At 38.8% G+C, this 21,282-nt stretch overlaps 1 protein-coding gene across 1 annotated transcript in view; it reads right to left on the bottom strand.

Annotated features, from left to right (window-relative positions):
* The window catches only part of NR3C1 (nuclear receptor subfamily 3 group C member 1), a 73,527-nt gene extending 53,566 nt beyond the window's left edge, over positions 1-19,961 (bottom strand). Inside the window, exon 1 of the mRNA XM_026063198.1 lies at positions 18,787-19,961. Coding sequence (XP_025918983.1) covers positions 18,787-19,961 — 1,175 coding nt within the window. The remainder of the gene's footprint in view (positions 1-18,786) is intronic.
* Between the last annotated feature and the right edge of the window lie 1,321 nt (positions 19,962-21,282).

Raw genomic sequence — 21,282 nt, 5'->3', positions numbered from 1 at the left:
CAAGAACCACAGCAGAAAGGAACGGGCAGACATCTCTCCCGCGGACGGCCCGGACGTTTGCACGGAAGCCAGGGAAGTGACTGCGCGACGGCTCAGCTCGGTGCAGCAGGGGCACGGTGACAGGTAGCTGCGGGGGGGAGCCCCGGAGCTGCACAGAACGAGGAGCTCACGCAGCAGAGGGCCGATGTTACTTATTACTTGTGCACGCACACAAATAAAAAGACAGGGGAAGTGGACTATGCGGAAGAAAAAAAAAAATTGTCCGAATGCTGAATATAGTTTAGTTTTCTGAAATAATGACAGTCATAATTTTTTAAGTTTGGCATTCCACACTGAGAATTCACTTCATATGCCCACATGCCTGGCATAAAGGAAATCATGTACTTAAAAAAAATTAAAAAAATTCTTACTAGCTTCTCTTTTTCCTCCCCTTTTTCTTGCCCTTTCTCCATTCCTCCCTTCCACTCCCCTTCTCCCACAAATCATTRTATCTCATCTTGATTTTAAAATAGTCTGGTATACACCTGGCTCATACCTCTAAACAATTTTTTTCCCCCCAATATTTGTAATTCCCCCATATGTAAATTCAGATTAAAAAACCACATGCAGACACACCTCAAACACACCCTCTGCTTAGTTTTCAAAGACTTTTTTAAAGGCAATTACAAGAAAGGATTTATTGGAGACATTGTCATCTAATTTCCACCAGTACATAAAAGGAGATACAATTCATCTCGCTTTCTTTCCACTGGCCTTCCTTAGGAGCACTAAAAAGATTAAAAATAGAAAACTTTCAATAGCTTTTTAGAAGGACTAGACTCATCGACAGTAGAGAGGTAGAAGATATCACCATCTGAAAGAACAGCAATATCCTTTTGCATGTACATGTACAAAATTCTTACATTTTTCTGCACAATTGCTCATTCACGTAAACTTCTTTTATGCCAACAGCTTCCAGAAGAGCTAAGCATTAAAATACATAGAGCTATATTTAAAAAAAAAAAAATCCACTCAGAGCAGTACGTATACACTAAGAGTGATCTTGTCTTCACTGCATCTCTAATAAGAGAAAAAGGAAGCAGAGACTTGACTAAACCAGAGATCCAAACCAAAAAAAAAAAAAAAGAAAAAAAAAAAAAAGAGTGTGTTGATGCTAATAATGTTATAAAACTGCTACAAACATCAGATATTAGACTCGGATTTGAGATGCAGGATAGTAAAAAAAAATATAATAATCCCATTGCTCCCCCAAGTGCCAATGGTATCACGATATCATTTTTTTAAAGCAAGATCCTATAAATAAATAAATAAATCAGATAACAAAACCAGACGACAAGACAGACACCTGCAGAAAGAGGAAAGTGGTAGTGTGCTCTAGTTTACATTCATTTCACCCAGGAATGTAAACTGAGAATAATGGAGGCGTAGTAACAAGAACGCCTCTAACTGGAGAGGTCAGCGGGATCCGACGGCACGGCCCAAGCGGTACGGCTGCGAGGGATGGATCCCAGGAAGCCTAGGCACGTGACAAGGACAAAGAGCTCTTCCTTCCTCAAGAAACTGAGGTATAAAAATGCAGTTACGCAACCTTGTTTTTACAATACTATGAACAAAGTTGTGACATATAGTAAAAACCAGGCTGCTCAAACACTAACAAGCAAAAAACCCCACTTCTTTTAAAGTTATCTGAAAATATCTATTGACTCAGCTCCAGGAAAAAGAACCAGAGAGCAAAGCAATGGATAGTGGTGTGAAGCAACATCCAAGACAACGTCGTCATTAGCTTGCGCCCAGCCTAGTCTCATTTATACTCACAGCAATTTCTTTAAAAAAAAAAAAAACAAGCTGGAGGAGCTAATCATAACAGCTGTAACAGCAACGCTTACCAAACACGTATTAGCCATTAGCTTGTGCGTATTAGGGTTAACTTAGTTTTCACACTGTATCAAAGGCCAAGTCCAAGCAATTAATACTGTGCATTATCTACATGTTTCRCCTTTGTAACTAATCCGTTTAGCTTATTTTCCAATAACTGGTGCAGACAAGAAGCAGAACAAAATATACCTTGTATTTATTTATAGCAGCTGTTTGTTCTGCTGTCCTACACTCATTCTCTATACGTTCACTGTGCGGTCGAGCTGGAGGGAGAAGYGGCAATATAAGTTGAGCTCTTGCCCTTGTTGCTATGGTGTCTAAAAATCTAGAGATCATTAATGTATATCTTCATGATACTGCACGAGCTTGAGAATTCTTCCTCCCTCCTCCTTTAATTAAGTAGATAATAATCAAGGTGCAAAGACCAGAATCAAAGTTTTTTATGGGATACGGGTAACCAGAGATATAGATAGACAGGCTTTTAGTGCCTACTTTCAGCCTTACGTTTCAAAAGTCACACAGGAAGTTTAGGGAAAACAGGACTTTAAGGCAGTCACCTGAGACCCGGGTTAACTCCCATCCTGTATTTCATTCCTCCTGCAAAAAAACAGGAGGAGACCAGTAACACTCCATACGCACTGAAGCCCAATTCTTGAAGGTGCCTTGGAAAGTGTCGAAATGGAAAAGGTGAGTATTTGCTAAGCCTACTGTTAACTTACAAAAACAAGTTATTTCCACACTTCTATTTTCTCAACGAGGAAGAGTGGTTCCACCAGAAAATGAATCAAAGAACTCGCTTCCAGTCCTGAATTGCTGGAGATTAACGAGATGCAGATCTTAGCTAGAAGGTAAAGCAAAGAAAGGATATTTGCTTGTTAGCCTTCAAGCAAAGAAGAAAGAAGAAATAATTAACATGATACCTCTTTCTGCTTAGAAAGAATCAGGAAAAAGAAACTCAGGACAGAAAATACATTAAGGATTCCAAAATACATTCACTGTTCATGCATCAGAAACAGCTTTACTCACTAAAATTACAATTCTGGGACAATTGTTTAGGATTCCTAATCAGGGAAAATTTATAGAAATATTGAAACTTTGTGTATGTTCACCTAGCATACAATAAGTTATTCAGCCGATGCTCTTAGATTAGTGGTGAGAGGACTGCCTGGATCCCATGGGAACAGCCCTATTATTTTCCTACTGGACACCAATGACTGTCCCTGTCCATTCCAAAAAAAACCAAAAAAAACAAAAACAACAACAACAACAACAACAAAAAACCCAACAACCCCACCACACCAAACAAACTCCATGCTCTTTCCCAATATCCAGCTCTCTCATCTTGCAAGGAAACTCACATCGAACCCATCTTTGACATGTGAACTTTAAAAGTACCAGGAGGTATCGCTTACAAAGAAATAAGAAACAATCACATTCTATATGAAAGAGTATCTATAAGTAAGAGCACTGAATTTTATCCTTTGGTTTTAGAAGGCAAATACAAAGAGTAGGATTAGAATGGCTATGATATTGTTAATCTCTAAGTTTTCTTGACTAAAACTGCAATATACACTGTATTTTTTGAAAATTTTTCTATTAATCTATATTTATTGTGTTATTATAAATGTAGTGCAGTTAAGCTGAAGAGAATGCGGTGACCTAAGTGCAAAGAATTTCAAGTTTTGCAGGAGCGAGGGCCTGACTGGTTTTGGTCGTTACAGCCAGGCAGCACAGAGCAAAAACAAAACTCTTGAATGTTGCTACAGCAATCTGAAGTGGGGGAACAAGGACAACCCGGGAAAATCACCGAAGATAATATAGGTGACAGAGTTATCTAACATAATAGAAGACTTTAATGTTTAGATATCTTTGGAACTATGACTACTACATGAAAAAAAGTGAAGGACGGTTTCCAAGCATTTCCCAAGGCAGCGTTCCGAGTAGCCTGCTTTCTAGAATTACCTTGATTTACTYGTAATTTTTCAAGACAGAACAAAGTATGAAAGCAAACAACACACACACAGAAGTAGAGCCCTGTTTGGGGTGGGTGGGCAACAGCCATGTCAGTCCCACAGAAGAAACTTGCCTGGAAAACTGCAGTAACTGACATGTCCGTGGAAGCTTCCACAACCCGGGGAAGGCTGCCAGCTTCGCAATCCCATAAATATCCTTAAGTAGTTCAGAGTTTAGTTAAGGAGTTTCTTACAACATGATGGCAAATCATTGGTGCTGAACCACCACTGAGATTTTAAAGTGTCCAGGAAAGGTTACCTTATAATTAGCAACTGACGGACAGGCACCATTTAGTAAGTCACAAGTGTTTGGAAGGGCTATTTCAAAAGGACGATTGCACTTATGTGGGAGCCAACTAACCTTTACATCTTTGAAGGGTTTTGTTTTTTTTTTTTAAACTCTAGAGATCTTTCAAATACGCAATCAAAAGACCAAAAAAGCTATTCCATTCCGCAGAAGAGCACAGTCCTGTGGCAGCATTTGCAATCCAAGCGGCAGCACGCACCACAACTCTTTCAGAGTCATTATTTCATTTTCCAACGCACAGACTCGGATGGAGAGTTATGCCATCTTCACAAAAGCAGAACCATTACAAATAGTTTTGAGCGGGAAAAACTCAAGTGAACAAAGCTTTATTGACCACATCTCCTTTCTTTTACAGAGAACCTAGAAAGAAACTCGGACACAAAAAAGAACCCAAGTTTGYTCTTAAACAAAGAACAGGCCAAAAGAATATCCGTCTCTCCTCAAGACCTGAACAGTTTGGGTAACAAACATTTCTGCATGAAAACCCCCAAACTGTCCCAGACTTGCACAAACAAGTGGCAAACTGGATGCTCTCCTACTCAAAGACCTCCGAGCATGCAGATTTTTTTTACAATTTATACCAAAAGTTCTGGCACAAAGTTTCATTTATATTAAATCATACAAATAATGTTCAAATAAGTTGGGACTTCTTTGAACAGACTTGTCTCCTCTAAGCTATGGAAAGTTAATTCATTACAAAACTTGCTAAATTGTTTTTTTTTTTTTATTAAAACGAAGGTGTCAGAATAGGTTGTCAGATTGGAAAGCAGCAGAAATGGGGATGGGGGAGCTAATAGAAATAGATTCTTGGAAAGGGCAAAATCCATAAAGTAAAAAGGAATGAATATCAAGGAACTTTGGAACAAACTAGGACTTGGATTTAAAAAAATTACTATCTCCCACTGAAATCAATGGGGCCGAATGACCTTTAAGAAGCCTGGTCTGAATTGTAACAAAACAGAACAGGCTAGATAAAATGTTTGGTATTTTTTCCTGAAAGAAGCTAGTATTAAAGTAGCAGCATTTTTTGTCTAAAGACTATATTTGTGATATAGGATCTCTTCCATACTTCCTGCTACTTCAAATAAGAGGAAGAGAGCAAAAAAATTTAATAACCTTTTTTCTTTTAAGCCTTAAGCTTATCAGTATCATTTGATTTTGTCAACGCAAATAATATAGAAAGCATTACAAGAATCACACTCCTTTCCACCAAGAAGGAATGACGTAATATAGAAAATTAAAGAATGATAGTGTGCCTTTTTTGCCCATCACAAACTGCATTTTAATCTATGTTTACTTGGGAATTTGAGTAAGGTAGTAAAAGCAAGCTTGCTTATTTTATTCAAAAATAAGTACAACTTACAGCCTTCAACTTTCTATGTTTTATTCTGTTTCAAACTACTCTTTTTATAGCAAGTACCTCTTTGATACAATAATTTAACAAGTTCATAAGGCTTAATCCTACCAAGCTAAATGACAACACAGTWWTTTWTTTWMYKKMMRKWAAAWAAAWWAAAGTGAAAATAGTACCACGCTTCCATCTCAGCACAGCCTGTTTCCTCTGGAATCCACCAGAGGTGATCACTGAAACAAATAAATGAATACAGCATTATAAAAATAACTCACTAATATGTCTTTGGAGTTTCCGCATCAAAATATATGCATGTTTTAAGTTAAAACTTGGTAGCAGAACAGTTTCATGCATTCATGACAGAACTGTTATTCAGAGGTGAATCTGTTTGCAATGGTACTTATGGTAAAACAGCTAACTTCCTCAGGATATTAAAAAAAAAGTCTTAAGATATAAACACAGGACAGTCTTTAACTCAGTCTCTTACCACTGGAAACATCTATCTTCTGCTTCTTCAGCACAAACCCTTATCTTCAACCCTTTTTCTTGGCAATGAATCTTGCCTTTTTTCTGAGCCCAATGCACCTCCTTCCCCTTCACTTACGAGCGTGTATGAAGCACCAAACGGGGTTCCTGCAGAAAGCCCTTCCACACCAGGGAAAGGGTGGGTGAGGCTCTAAACATCTGGGAAAAAGAAAGCTCTAGTACTATGCATCTGTTCTTCCCACTTTCAGTTTCCCTTTGACTGATGATGAGCTACAGACCCATACATTACATAATTAAAGAAACTACCTCCCGTATTTGATTTGCATTTGCATTGTGGAAGACTGATAGCGAAGCTTCCTAAGAAGCTTCCGAACGCGCAGGCAGCTCAGACTTCCCTTCCGATCTGAGCTGAATTCAAACGTAAGCATCTTGCTGGTGCTGGTCACAACGCTTGTTCTCAGAAGTCACACCAGCAACACAACTGTAAGCGTAAACCTCTACAAAGCTACAATAATAAAATCCATTCTGATGTGACGTGACAACTTTACGGGCCTACAAATAAGTGAAGTACCGAATAGAAAATCTTCCTCTATCCTATTTGGTGCAAACTCTTCGCCACGCTTGTTACCGCAACATTTTCGATAGGATTTGTAGGCTGCATTTATTATAAAGGTCCAGCAACAGAAAGGGTTCGATCTGAGGCTCCTTTCTAATGCCACCATCTGAATTACTGCAAGCACCAACAAAAACATAATATGGCTCTTTTCCCCTCCCCCCTTTGGTTATTTGCTTATGCACTTACAGACTCCTCGCTGCCTCGTTTTCGCAGGCTGCTGATCCTCGCCTTGCGAGCTGGCACCCTGCCCCAGTTTCCAGGTGACTCATTCGCCTGCTCTTCAGCCTCGCCGAGCGAGCGGGGCCCACGCTCCCCTCCCCTCCCGTCCCGAGCCCTGTCCTGCAAGGAAAAGGGGCGCAAACCCCCCGAAACATGGTCCTCACTGAAGCCTCTCGCTGCTGCGGCCTCATCGAGAGGCCGCTCCGGTCGCGGCTCGGGTGCCGGAGCAAAACATCTTGGGGAGGCAGCGAGTGGCTCGAACAGAAATGCGTAATGGTGCGAAAATCACTCGAGATTTTGTAAAGAAAGATTCTCCTCCAAACGCTTAAGCCAAAATTTTCTTAAAGAAATCCCTCACAACCCCCAAAAATGTAAGATCGAGATTTTTGTGCATATATAAACAACAGCTTTCAAAAAGCTATTTCTAACAAGCCCTATAAAAAACAGCATTGGAAGTCTATTAAATTACAGACTTAAAAGCTAAGGTTTTTTCGAATATTTAAGCTTTTGAATGATCAAATCTTTCTAAAGGAGTAACTAGAATTCACATTACTCAAATATTTCCATTTAAAGACAGCACCAGATATATTTTATCAGGCTAAAGAAAGATTACATGACCGTTGCATTGYGAATCCGGGATTACAACAAACCAATACAAGGTAACAGTGAAACGAAGACAAAATCTTTCGAAGTGGTTAGAGAATTTTGGCACTTAATACAATGCAAAATACAGCAATCTGACTAATGGAGTTTGTAATCCAAGAAGCAGATACACGAGAAAAAGATTTGAAATCCAGGGAGATTACATTAGTTCAATGCCACTTTCATTGTCAACCAACATAATTTTAAGCTTGTGAGCCTTAGAAGAAGCGGGACTTTAGCAGGAGCAGACATGAGAAGAAAAAACACAGAAATAACTATTTTGTCATATTTAAACACATGATGCTGCAGAAAAGAAAGTGCAAGCTAAGTGTCATTTGCAAAACCAAGGAAGGGTGAGAAAAAGAAACCAAAACACTTTTGCACAGAATGTACGGATTTAAGGTTAACCCAGCTGATATTCTGTAGTTATGAGTTTAATTATTTAGTTTCTATATCCACAATAACGGCTTGTTTTGTCTTTGCAGAAAGTTTGAATCAGTGTTAACATTACAATTCCAAAAGAAGGGACCACGCGAGAGAAAGAGAACCACTATCAAGTAAAAGGAAAAATAATGCCATCAATACGTGCTTGACTGTGTATTTTTCCGCTACTTCAGCAATGCCATGACGCTTGGCAGATTCTTCAAACAAGTGAAAATTCAGTTCTGTACTGTCTTTTCTTCTGTGGTTTACATTTATTAATAAGACAATACAATACAAAATGGTGGGTCAGAAGATCCATAAGTTCTTCTCCAACCACATCATTTATCCTACTTTCTCCCTTGAAAGTCACAGTTCTTCCAAGTTTGCACTTCCCCTACCCTCCTCCTCCCCCAACACACCCCATAGCCAACAATTTCTTCAAGGTCCCAAAAAACCCCAGTATTCATAAACCGATGGAAATAACCTGTTAACTGAACCGTCCTTAAAAAGACAGTGGGCACCTTTCAGTGCCAAAGTACAGTTTAGAAATGCAATTTTTCTTTTTTGATACTTGTTTATTTAGAATCAATGTTACTAGATCTTTGGTTCAGTAAATGTTTTCATTGATGTTTCAAGATGCAATTGATTTCATCCAGCTCACTGTTCACCTGCCGATTTGATCTTCATTTTAAATAAAGTTTTCCTCACTGGTTAAACAGAAGGACATGCTCCTAAGGAATTCCACCATTCAGAAAGAATCTGAATTGGTCAGTTCATATGCAGTCTGCTATTATTCCAATAAACATTTTAAATCTATTCTCTAAATAAATAAAAAAGAAAAAGAAAAGTGTAAAGTGAAATTCCACACTCCTTCACTCACCTCTAGCATTTTAAAGCTTTTCTGGGTACCAAATTCAGTATCTCTAGTGTTTTTAAGCATTTTAAATGCCTATTTTTGGTTAATACTGTTCTTAAATATTTTACATCGGCTTGTATCAGATCTGACCTACTTCACATTTTAAGAGGACCAACAGGCTAAGTTCTTAAAAAACAACAAAACAACAAGTTATATCTCTATAGATACATCGACTTTATACTGGGACGATGCAATTAATTGTAGAGCAATTCATATTGACAGAAGACTAACAGAAATTCAACAGGCTAAACAAACCAAAGGACCCGGCAGCAAAAGTAATCCAAAAAAAAACCTGTAAGAGAGAAAAGCACACACAGGTAATATTCAAACTGAAACCACGACATGGAACTATACAGTCTGCGAGTATGTATTTTTAAATTAACATGCATGAACTGCACTCCTGCACAACACAAATCCACATGTGTGCATGCAGCATATGCACATACTTTTAGTGCTGTTAAAGCTTAAGACCACGGCTTTAACAGAGAAATAAACTAGTGCTTCAGAAAGCAAACAGACTTGGTAAGAAACAAAAATAAGTGAGAGAAATAATATATGGGTACACAGAGATATACTATATGCCTATGGAGTATATGTGTTGATTTAAATATATTGTTAACAATTTACATCTTCTGATTAAAATGGAAAGCTACAGAAAAAAAGAAAAAACTACATATCCCATTTATGATAACACACTGTAAATGCATTCATACACATCTAATTTTAAGTGATATTAGAGATTATTCATATACTGCATAATCCTTTCCTGAAAGAGTATTAATTTGACAGTTAACCTCCTTCAAAAGCATACTACGCATCCTTTTCTCTTAAACTGCTACTGAATGAATTAAAGGTATTTAACACTCGATTAGGAGGCCCGGAGAGAATTAGGTTCCAACACAGACTATTAAACCTCAGTGGCATACCAAATTCAATCCACCATGACAAACAACACAAACTGTGACTCGTGTTTTTATGGAGATGCTCTACCATGACATAATTGGCATTTGTACTGATTATCACGTTCTACCACCGTTACGGGGCAACGGTTCCTCTTTTACTAATGGTTTGCTACTGTTTCAATGCAACTTATATTATTATATATTATCACATACAAACCATGCCACGTCAAGTGGGTTCTTCGAGTAATGACAACAAAAATAAACTGCATTGGCTGTTCTTTTCCATCACAGATACCGAACTCTCAGTAAGGGCACTGTACACAGGCCAGCTACCCTTTTGAAGCTTAGCAAGAAAAATCATGACACTTCACATTTGTAAGCTCAAAAGCAGCATACAGTGGCATGTGAAGGCATGGTTTAGAGATCCATTATACATGATTTAGAAAATTCAAAGGATGGGCTAATGCCAAAAACAACGCCAGAAGCCTAAATACAGCGAGCAGCAGTATCCTTTCTAAACACCAATCTGAGAAAGAAAGAAAAACCAAAACAAACACCAACCCCTCCCACCCACCGAACAGAGTTCACAAAATGTCGAAGAGGAGCCATATAAAGGCTGGAAGATTCTGATCCAAGACCACAAACTCATTTTCTGAAAGCAATACAGAATTTCAGAAGTCGCTCTCCCCTCCCACCCCACCATGCGCAGATGACCCAGGCTACTGCATACTTGGGAACAAGGGCGGTATTGAGTTTTAGAAGAACTCTTCTCAGTGAAAGCTTCCAGGAGAAGCATGTATTCAAATATTCAGGGGAAGGCACACACAAAAAACAGACAAATTTCCCAGTACAATGCAGGACTGAAGTCCATGACATAGCCAGAAGTCTACTGCAACAGGGTTTCCAAAATCCTGATTTGTAAAGGACAATTACTGGTCTTTCTCTAGCTTTCTAAGATGCTAATAAAGTTACAGAGCTCAGATCCTCCAGAGAAAAAACAAAACAAAACAAAGAAATCAAGCCACAAAGCTGTAAAATCACGTCTACTATTTGCTTATTTTGATATGGTACATAGTTCATAAATATTTAATTATTCACTCTCATCTGACAGTACAATGAGTTTCCCAAATTTCACAAGTCGTGTTTTATGAGGCAGACTACTCATCTGTGACCCAATTTCCTTTTTAAAAATCAAATTAGAACCCTGAATGGTACTTACTTACTGAAAACTTATTGTTATGAAAAGGAAAGCAACATTGAATCTGAAATATCTGAATAAAGCAACACAAGAGTAAATTGTGCCCTGCTGCTAAGAAGCTTCATACTAAATCTTGTGTGACCATGATGCATAAATACGATCATGATCTCCAGCTGCTTTCTGACATACACAGTAACTGTAAAATCTATTACAAATAGCATGAAAAATGTATTATTGTACAATCTAATGTGGAACTCAGTTYCTTAACTAAATTACAGTAGCAGTGAACTCAATTCAAGAAAGACATCATTATTATTTTGAAAATCCTTCCCCAAAAGCAATTCTGCCTTTGAGATCTCAGGAGAACTAAGATTTTTGATCAGAAAGTGGAAGTTGCGTCTCCACAACAAAATATTAACATCTTATCTGATGTTAATTTTCAAAGTGCATCGGAACTATATTTTTCTAGAGAACCTTAATATGGAGTGAGAGCTCCATCAGTATAGGTGGCATGCTAAGTTTTAATTATAACAGCTTGATACAGACTAAATTAAGAATGTAGTTGGCTGGTACAGAAATACACTCAATAAGAAGAGGCCAAGACGGCTTTTGACAAGCACCGTTTCCTCCAGAACTTCACACAACTGTCGTGACTGTTGATTTAAAGAACTATTACTATAATAATCTAGTACTGAACATGGTATCCTGGATAAGTAACAGTGTCCTAGAATCTAAACTTAATTCTCATTTTTAAGAGCAGCATGAAAAACCGACACCATCTACATCACAAAACTAAACTCCATGTGCTACCCAGCACTACCTCTCGAGGCCACAAAAGCAGAGGGAATATATTTTGTCACATTATACGTAATTACATTTCAAGACACACAGTGTGTAACTTGAGCACACACAGACACCGTTTCAACCAGGAAAGAACGAACTCTGGTTAAAAAAAATATACATGTATTATGTATATCATGGCAGAGATTAGTGTAAGCTGATTAACATCATTTAGGGATATAGGAAGCATGCCTGCAACGTTAGACCTTCTTGGTAGAAAACGTGAGGTAAGAAGAAAACCTCTAGGAGAGCGAGTAGTTGTGCTAAACCGCATCGCACAGGCGACGCGCCACCCCTGGAAGAGCAACTGCCCCTGCAGTCCTTCGCAACACCGGACGGGTTACGGGGTTGAAGAAACACACAGCTACTACAGGTTAACGACCGTTTAGGTTCCCTCGTAGGGCACCGGCAAAGCAGCAATCGCAATTTCTCTCGCCCTCACATACGCGCACAGAGAAACTGTAATTGTTTTGCTTAGATTTTTCCTACAGATGTTTGAAAATAGTTGACGTGAAGTCAGTGCCAAGACAACGAGCTGAGAGAAACTACTAAAAAAAAAAGTTTCAAGCGTGTCAGCTATTCCAGCTGTATTGGTTCATTTCTATCCCCTGGGGATGAGCCGTTATCAACTGACAGTATCTTCTTATTTCCAGAACGGGATTAACTCCTGGTCTACAAGTGTCTTGGCTCTTTAAGCAAATGCTGTATTATAAGTGGATTTCATACTACAGTGAATCAGTCAAGAAACCTTTGTTATGAAAACAATGCAAATACTCTGTATATGCAACAAAGTATTACATTAATACTTTGGTAAATTGTAAGATTAAATTTGAGTATACTGCCAGGCTCAGTGAGACAAAGGCTATAAAACCAAAGGCAGTTTAATACAACAAGCTCTCTGGATTTGTTGTACAAGGGACCATACAGCTAAACATTCTTTCCAGAAACTATCTTTTTCCACATACGTATTTGTTTCTGTGTTTCTAAGAACGGGTACAAGTTGAAAATTTTATGAAACATTTTAAAGTTAATTTCTGTATGCTACAGACTACAAACCATATGAGTTATTTTAATAACACAGACAAGATAATCACATCTGTAGCTCTACAAAGCTTTTCCCATTGTTTATAACTTGGGTTGAGAACAGGATTTTATTGATACTTTATCTCAAGACTAATGACATTGAAACTGTTTGCAAAACATGTAAATTCTGATGTTATACTAGCACATCAGTGGTAGGATATGTACTCAGGCAGCCTTAATCTGCCCTAAAAAATGACTGTAAGTGTAATTACGCCTTGCCATATTCTGCAAGCAAGGGTTTAGGGAGAAGAAAAAAAGTTATTATCAAGAAACATATGTTCATTTTCTCCAAGACAAACTCCTCAATGTTGAGCACTTGCCCTCTTCTTGTAAGACTTGTAGACAAGACACTGATCATAACATCCAATGCTACAAGCGTGGGTGTTTCTCAGTTCAGTGGTAAGGAGATTTAACAAAATGCCCTACAAAAAATTCTGCAAGTCTCATTCCAGACTGAAGTGCCAAAACTTGATCTTTCTGAAGCATTCTGAAAAGACCCAGAAGCTGGAGACTACTGAAAAAAAATGTTTAYATATGTACTTATTTATGACTAGCTTACAATAGGTAAGAGGCTAATGAAATTAACAGATAATTTCTTTCCTGAAGGAACGCTATACATCAATAAGGAAGAAAATGTAAAGGACCTTGGCTAAAATTTTTGCAACCAGCATTTATGAGGAGTCAAACTAGTCAAAGAACACAAAACCCATTCCATTGAACCACATCTTTCAAATTAGACGGTGAAAAAGTTGTGAAAGATATCCTTACTTAAGCCTAAACAAACACCGGTATGAGAACCACCTTTCCCATCATACTTTGGATTAACTGTAGTGTGTTAATTGCTGAAGCAACAACTACTGCCTTGGAAACCAAACGAGATCAGGCATACATGCTGGAGAACAGTGCTTATGGACATGAAATACCGAACTGCCACCGGCAAAGGTGAAGAGCAATACCCGGTTTCCCCATGGAAACAAGACAAACAACGCATCTTGATTTTGCCTAATGCACCACTGTAGATAGTCAAACTTTTGCTATAAGCATTAAAGACTGCAACGGCAGGGTTTTATGTTTCTCGCTGTTTGAAGTTAGGCAGTTTAGAGGGATCCACCAAACGCACACCTGCTGGACAGTGGCTAGAAGAGGCCTCAGTAACCTTTCAAAATGTAGAAATAATTCTAGTTTGCAGTTACATATATGCATAGAATAATAGTCACTCTTTTTATTACCAGAATAGCAGTAATAGAAAAAGAGGAGAATTTCCATCTCCAACAAAATTTACTCACACAGTGTAAAAGAGTCATCTTGAATACAGTAAATACATATCTTGTGCAACTGCTACATCATATATTTCACCTTCATAAAAAGATTCATGAATAGAATTGGTTTAAACTATACTTTTGCTGTTATTGCCAACAAAAGAGTACAATGGGGCACCATATAAGTTTCAATTATTATTTAAGATAAAAAAAGAAATTCACAACAGGCAACAAAAAACAATTTGTTTTCTATAAACTAGGAGTAGGCTTAAAACAGAGGAAATATAGGGGGAATAACTACTAGCTAGCTGCTAACTACTAAATTATCAATTAGCTGAATGGGCCAGCTAAAATGAGGAAAAGCGGACTGGATCTTACACGAACTAACATTTACCTAAGTATCTTGATTTTTATAAGGCCTTATTTTGCATGCTCCAGGACATTCCTGGTCCAGTCCTTTCTGCCAAAAAAATGAAGCTCTTTTTGCTGTGTATTTGAAAGATTCAAACACCCAGTACAACATTACATTAATCTGACAAATCACAGCATATACTATCGATACCCAAAGCGCTCCCTCCAAATAACAACTCTGTTTAATACTTTTATTTTAGTATTAAAAAAAACCACATACACACACACACATTTCAGCGTGTGCCATACATTACATACTGCTGAGTCAGATAACATTTAAAGTACTATATTCAATGGTGCCAAGCCACTGGCCTTGGCCAAAAGCCAAGCCACAACAAAGAGGTGAGACAAAGGGACAACTGACCTTTACCATTTCCAGCAAAGGATCACTTCCACCCCCCCTTCCATCTAGTAAATGTCTGCCTCCAAAAAAGAATCCCAACTAAACACGCATAAAAAAGGCAACTTTTCCTAGAAGAAAGTCTTTAAGACTTCTGCGTACAACTGACCAGAAAAAACTTTTTTCCTCTCTCTCTTTTTTTTTTTTAAATATTCTTCCTCTTGTCCTTTCTTAGACTTCCTTAATGATCCTTATCCCCCTCAAGCTTAAATACTAGGAACAATTTCAAATGTAATACTAGAAGCTGTAACACTGCCAATGGGGCCCAGTTTTTGTAAATTCTGGCTGTAGGCTAAGCAGAAAAAAAAAAAAAAGCCTGTGTTGCTGTGTTGTTTCTTATTATCTTTCATTCCCCCCCCCCCACAATAAGCCACATCTCCAGGAAGTCAGAGGAATAAAAAATTTGAGCAATGGATTTAATGCATATACCACTCAAGAGTTTTATAAGCATGTATTGCTAAAATTATTCCTTGAAGTTTAACAAATTTCACTGGCATCTGTGGGATAAATCACAAATAAAATCAGATTAGGGACAGATACCATCAAAACCTCAAATTCTTCAGTGAAACATTTGAAATACTTTCAGTTTGTTTTATTCCTCTTCCAGATACTGTCCTACTTCTTCTATTAAAAAAAAAAAGTCAAAGGCAAATTTTCTGTTATTCTACTTTCTTCTCTTATTCTTTTTCTTAATTTGTTTGATTCTGATTGATCAACAGTTTACATAACCAGATCAGAGATCTCTCCAAAGTAACTCCAGAATGAGGCTGTCCTAAATTTTTGAAAGTTTTGCTGCTACTCAAGTTGATTTTGAATATTAGCTATTAAAATACTGAGCTGCAGCTCTAAGTTTTGCACATCAGCACAAGCATTGATTAGCTGCATTAACTTTAGAATACTTTCTACCGTTCTCAGGCAAACTGAGTATTTTTCTCAGCCCTGATTATCACTGATCTCATTACAGACAACATGCTGCGTTTCCATCAGATGTAAAAATACTCAGATTACATGACATGAATTCAAGACTGTGTCTGTAAAGAGATCTCAAGTTTTTCACAAAATCAGTAAGATTAAATACTATCTCAACACCAGAACAGAACTGTAGCTTTTCTTCCCATATGTTTAATATATAATTAACTTGCTATGAGCAGTAAAATAAAATGACCAAACCCAGGAAATATTTCCTATAGGAAATGCAATTTTAGTAATTGCCAAGATGCCAGCCCTCACCTCGCGGGATCRGTACCCTTACAGAAGGGTGACCACAGGAGCCTGGCCAGCTAGCTGGTCTTTTGTGTCCGAAACAAATAGGGTGTATGACAGTTTTGTTAGCTCTTCTGCAAGATAAATAAACAAATCCACAACACAGCACCTTAAACTAACCGAGCTTAGACCAAATGTTTCTGACAAGGTTTAGGAAGAAGGAGAATTCCTGCTTTAAACACCAGGAGTCTAAGATTCATTAGCCTCTCAAAGGTATTTAAGAAAGAAGAGTTGCCTCTATTTTACACAAAACACCCAAAGCAACAACGAACAACATTGTTTTTAGAATTGCAAGTTGTGGCTTTAGTATTTTAAAAAACGGTTGGTAAGCAAGAACAGCTTCCACGAATGCTGAAAGTAAAGCATTTTAAAGCAAAACTCAGCTACGAGTCCCTCCCCCAAATTCTTTCCGCATTGTTTAAATTAAGAAAAAAAACTCCATTATCTCAAGTAAGGCAAAAAGAAGCACTAATACGTAAGAGAGCCTTGCAGGAAGCGAGAAGGTGAGCGCTTAGAGAGTGATGCCAGCAGCACCGTTCAGTGGCCGAGGCAGACTTGCCTGCAAGGCTCGCAGGATGCTCCTGCGGCAGCAGCGCGCCTGCGGACCGCCGGCCCCTCGCTCCCAGCGAGACCCTTCCGAGCCCCCTGCCCAGCGCCGCTTCCAACGGCGGCGGCAGCGCCTCGCGCTGCTGCCCCCGTTACTTCGGGATCAGATGTATTTGGTGCCCGTCGGTAGCTTTAGCGGGTGCTTATCACGACGTTATCAGAAACAAACTTAGTATGTGAAAAATGGCGTTTGGGAAATTCACCAGAAGCCTGGCAAACATTTAACTGTAAACCATTCGCACCGCAATGCATTCAGTTCCAACTGATTAGTTCTGTAAAATAAGAAACAATCCACGAACTTCACAGAAATATTCTCAAAATGGATGTTTCCATTATCTATAAGGAATCTGCTTAGACATTGAAATTAATCTCCCAAATTCAGAAATAATTTTCTTGCTTTGAAAAAGATTTTTTTCCAAGTGATTGCCATTAAAAGTGCAGAGAGACCAAAAAAAACCAACAGCAACACAAACCCACAAAAACGCCCAAACACAAACTAAAACATCACGAACTGGTTATGCAAAAGGTTAGCACAAAGGACTTCTACTTTGGCCAAGAAAAAAAAAAAAAAAAAAGGCACATTCAATATTCATATATCAAAATGGAATTTCACCATAATTATCCATTCTCCTTTCTGGATTCTTTATACTACGAATTGCTATAAGCCTTTCAAAGGAAATTGCATCGTTATTTCAAAATCAGAAACTACTAAAGAAATCTAGGAATGAGAGTGAGGTGGAAGTTTTCTTTCTGAAACCAAGAAGTCTTCCTCGTACGTCTCATTTCAAACGTGGGAAAACCTAGCTAATAATGCATAACGACAGCAGTCAGACTGACAGCTAGCAATCAGGGGACTGACTATCACTACAGCAATAAAGACAAAGTTAAAACAGGTATTTCAGTAGAATTTTACACTGGTTTTATACATACTGACTTTAACAGACATTTTCTCACCAAGGCTCCACAGAAACATATCAAAAATTCTTCCTCAGTTGAGACCAAACACAGTGTTTGTGCAAGGATACGTTAAATAATAGCTAAGAAAAACGCACAAACAGGCATCCATACCGAAATCAGAATCTGGCCTCTGGCTGTGAGAAAAGACACACGCATGTACCCATTGAGAAAGCTGCCACTATTCTGTTTACCRGAGAGGAAAAGTATTTTCTTAATCATTGCAAATATACCTGAATATCTACACTACCAAATTAATTTTAGAAAATGCTACTAGAAAGTCACTTATTATTAATTAATACTAATAATATAATATTATTAACAACATAATAATCATCTCCCTAATACATCTTTCTCTCAGAAAACCACCTACAAGAAAGCCCTCCTAAAGCTCTATTCGAGAGTTTAATTTCAGGTACAGTCAATTCTTACTGCACATATTCTCTTTAAATGTAGTTATTAAACAAACTGCTGAGTATTTCCTACTTGGAATCTTGTTGTCCATGTAAGGTAAATGCAATATCAAGCAAAGCTAAAACTCTAGTTCAGCTTAAATGCAACTCCAAAAATTTACCCAGCAACCAAGTTATTTTTGTGCTTAACGTTTAAGTAACACTAGAAAAAAAATCCACAGTGACAGATCCTCTAATTCTTGAGAATATAGTAATTTTTGTATATGCTTAAACACTTTTCTCTATACTGCCTTGTGAACATACCCTCCTACCACACACTGTTTTTCCCTTCAGGTCGTATCTTACAATTTTTGTCTTTAAAAGGATGGCCGCTCCCCTCCTCTCCTCTTTCCACTACCTACAGTTGAACACCTGGTTAAAGTTACTGTTGCACTATATAACAACTCTACATCAGCGATGTCTGAGCAGACAGCCACACGCAACAAATGAGAAAGAGATGACCAACCTGGGGAGGGGAAGGGAAAAAAAAACAAAACAAAACAGCATGCATGCACGCAGTTACGCTGAACATACTTGTAGTATTTTAATAAAAGCAACAAAAACTAATTACCTTGAATAGCCATTAGAGAAAGCAGGTCTGCCAGAAAGGTTGAGCGTTCCCAAAGGAGCTAAAGTCTCATCTCCTGATCCCTGGCACCTATTCCAATTTTCTGAACCGGCAGGAAGAGATGGAATGATATTAAAAATTGGTTTCTGATCCTGCTGCTGAGAGAGCGACGCAGTATTTAGATCATAGTGATACATCTGTCCCCCAGAGGTACTGACACCATGGATAGATATGGCAGAGACTTTAGTACCCAGTATATTAGACCCAGAGAAGTTTGCCTGACAATAAATTGGGCCCATGTTTTCTTGCTTTATGCCAGGAGTACATAGTTCAATGAAGTCTTCCTTTTCTGTCTTCACTTGAGGCATTGGCATTTTGGGACTGGGTAAAAGGTCACCACGGTCACTAATTTTAGGTTTAGTGTCAGGTAAAATAGGAGGCTTGCAGTCTTCACCTAGATTCCCTTCCAGGAGAAACGCATCATCTGCGGATATGGGGGACAGCAAGCCACCATCATCCAGCAATGGGTCAAGTCTCCATGGGCTCCCATTTGGCTCTTTGCCAGGCGAAACCGGTGGCAATTCTAGATCCTGGAGAATATCCAGGGTGCTTTGGTCTTCGGGGAATAATTTCAAGTTGCCACCATTAGAGCCAACCTGGCTTTGGACTGAAGTTCCCGACTCTAAAGGGGCGCTGCGGCCAGCCATGACCGAGAAATCCTGCTCAAGCGGCACGTCAGAAGGTATTGCTCCCTTCGTGTCCTCTGCCAAGCTAGAGGACTTGTTCAAGCTTGCAATACTTTCTTCCAGGAGCCTGAAGTCCGTTTCTCCAGAAGAGATGCCAGTTTGGCCCTGCTGCGAAAATCCAAGGTCATTTCCCATCACTTTTGCATCTGTTTCACCCATGTACAGTCCCATTGACAGCGATACCGCCTTGGAAAGATCTGGCTGAGGCACATTGTTTGCTAATCCTTTTGAAAAGTCAGCCAAAGCAGGTTGCTGATTGGAATCTGACTGAGAAGACACAGGGAGAGGAGACGTAGGTCCAGGGGCTTGTACAGTAGCTCCACCCCTGAAGGGTGGATGAAAGTCCATCATAATCCCTCCTTTGGTACTGATGAGCGCATTTTTCCTTGCTTCGTCTTGATCTGAGGAGTTAAGCAATTCTTTGGAATCCATTACTTTAACATCAGCTATAAAGAGATCAGAAGCATTTAAAGTTAGCACAGGAAGGATATTTTCATAGAGGCACAAAAAAAGTCTAAATCATTAATTCGGTGAACCTGGTTTAGCTACTCTGAGAAAAAAAGGCACAGCAAACAACATTATGAACTGACACGCGCCATATCTTTCTCAAAGCCACTGATTTTTTTCTTTTCTAATCCTCACGGTAACAAAAAATTGTTTTTAAAAATCTTTGCTAAACCTGGATTAAGCGGTAAGTCAGTCTGCATACTACATTTCAGAATCAGACTACAACACAAGACACCTTTCTCAACACACACTCTAGCTCTAGCATGCGTCTTAGCAAGTAAGGAGGCAAAAGAATTGTTAAAGTACCCAATTTACAAATTTGAAAAAAGTACTCTTACGTTGTATTTAAGTCTTGAGCAGGGAAAAGGAGAGGGTTATTTACTGCATTTTACAAGTCAGTTTCCTCCCTCTCTCTGGGGTGTTCAGATGCATCACTCAGGATAGAGAACTGCAAAACTTCCCAAGCTAACTCTCAAATTTAGTATCTACCAACCAGACAAAAATCTAAATGTTTTGTTACTGTGTTGCTGTATAACTTTTCCACCACAGAACACAGCACATAACAGTTTGCTGCCTTTGCGTAAGTAAAGCTTAATAAGCAACTCGTGAATCTTGAAATAAACTCAACGCAATTCTTTAAATAAATCTCATTTTTATAAATAAAACTTAAGTAGAATTTTCATTAGCTTCAAACACTTTAAAAAGCTTATGCTTATCCTCCAGAAACTTTAATACTGAAAATAAATATTGCAAGTTTCATCTGTTTGTATTTACTGTATTTATTTTCGGCACAGAATAACTGCAAGTTCTTGTGCAAACTTTATACGCGGCTCGGTTATGGCCTAGCACTAACTGCAAACAGCCGACACGACCAGCTCGCGCTACGGCCAGACCCGACCCGTAAGAGAGGCAACGTTAAAGTTAAGCCTCACAGAAATACCTATTGAGCAAGAGGGCAGAGGAGCGCTCGCAATAAGTTCACAGCCGTCTTATTTATAAATATCCCCCGACTCTGTGGCCCATTAAATCCGGGCTGCCGACGAGCGCTGGTGCTTTTTGCGTGCCCAAGTCAAGCCCGCAATCAGCAGAAGTCTCCATGCGCAAAGCGTTAAGGTGGCCCCAGCTACGTACGGCCCGGGTAAAAACTTCCCCCGGCGGGAGAATTTTAATAGGAAAACCTTCCTTAATCCCTCGGCGTTACTGCTGACAGCCTCAAGTGAGGCTGAGCGGAGCCTCCCCCCCCCCC

The sequence above is a fragment of the Apteryx rowi genome, unplaced genomic scaffold, assembly GCF_003343035.1.
Source record: "Apteryx rowi isolate R43461 unplaced genomic scaffold, aptRow1 scaffold_2, whole genome shotgun sequence".
In the NCBI taxonomy this organism is placed as follows: Eukaryota; Metazoa; Chordata; class Aves; order Apterygiformes; family Apterygidae; genus Apteryx; species Apteryx rowi.
Note: the sequence above shows the minus strand (reverse complement) of the source record. Positions and strands in the feature narration are given on the sequence as shown.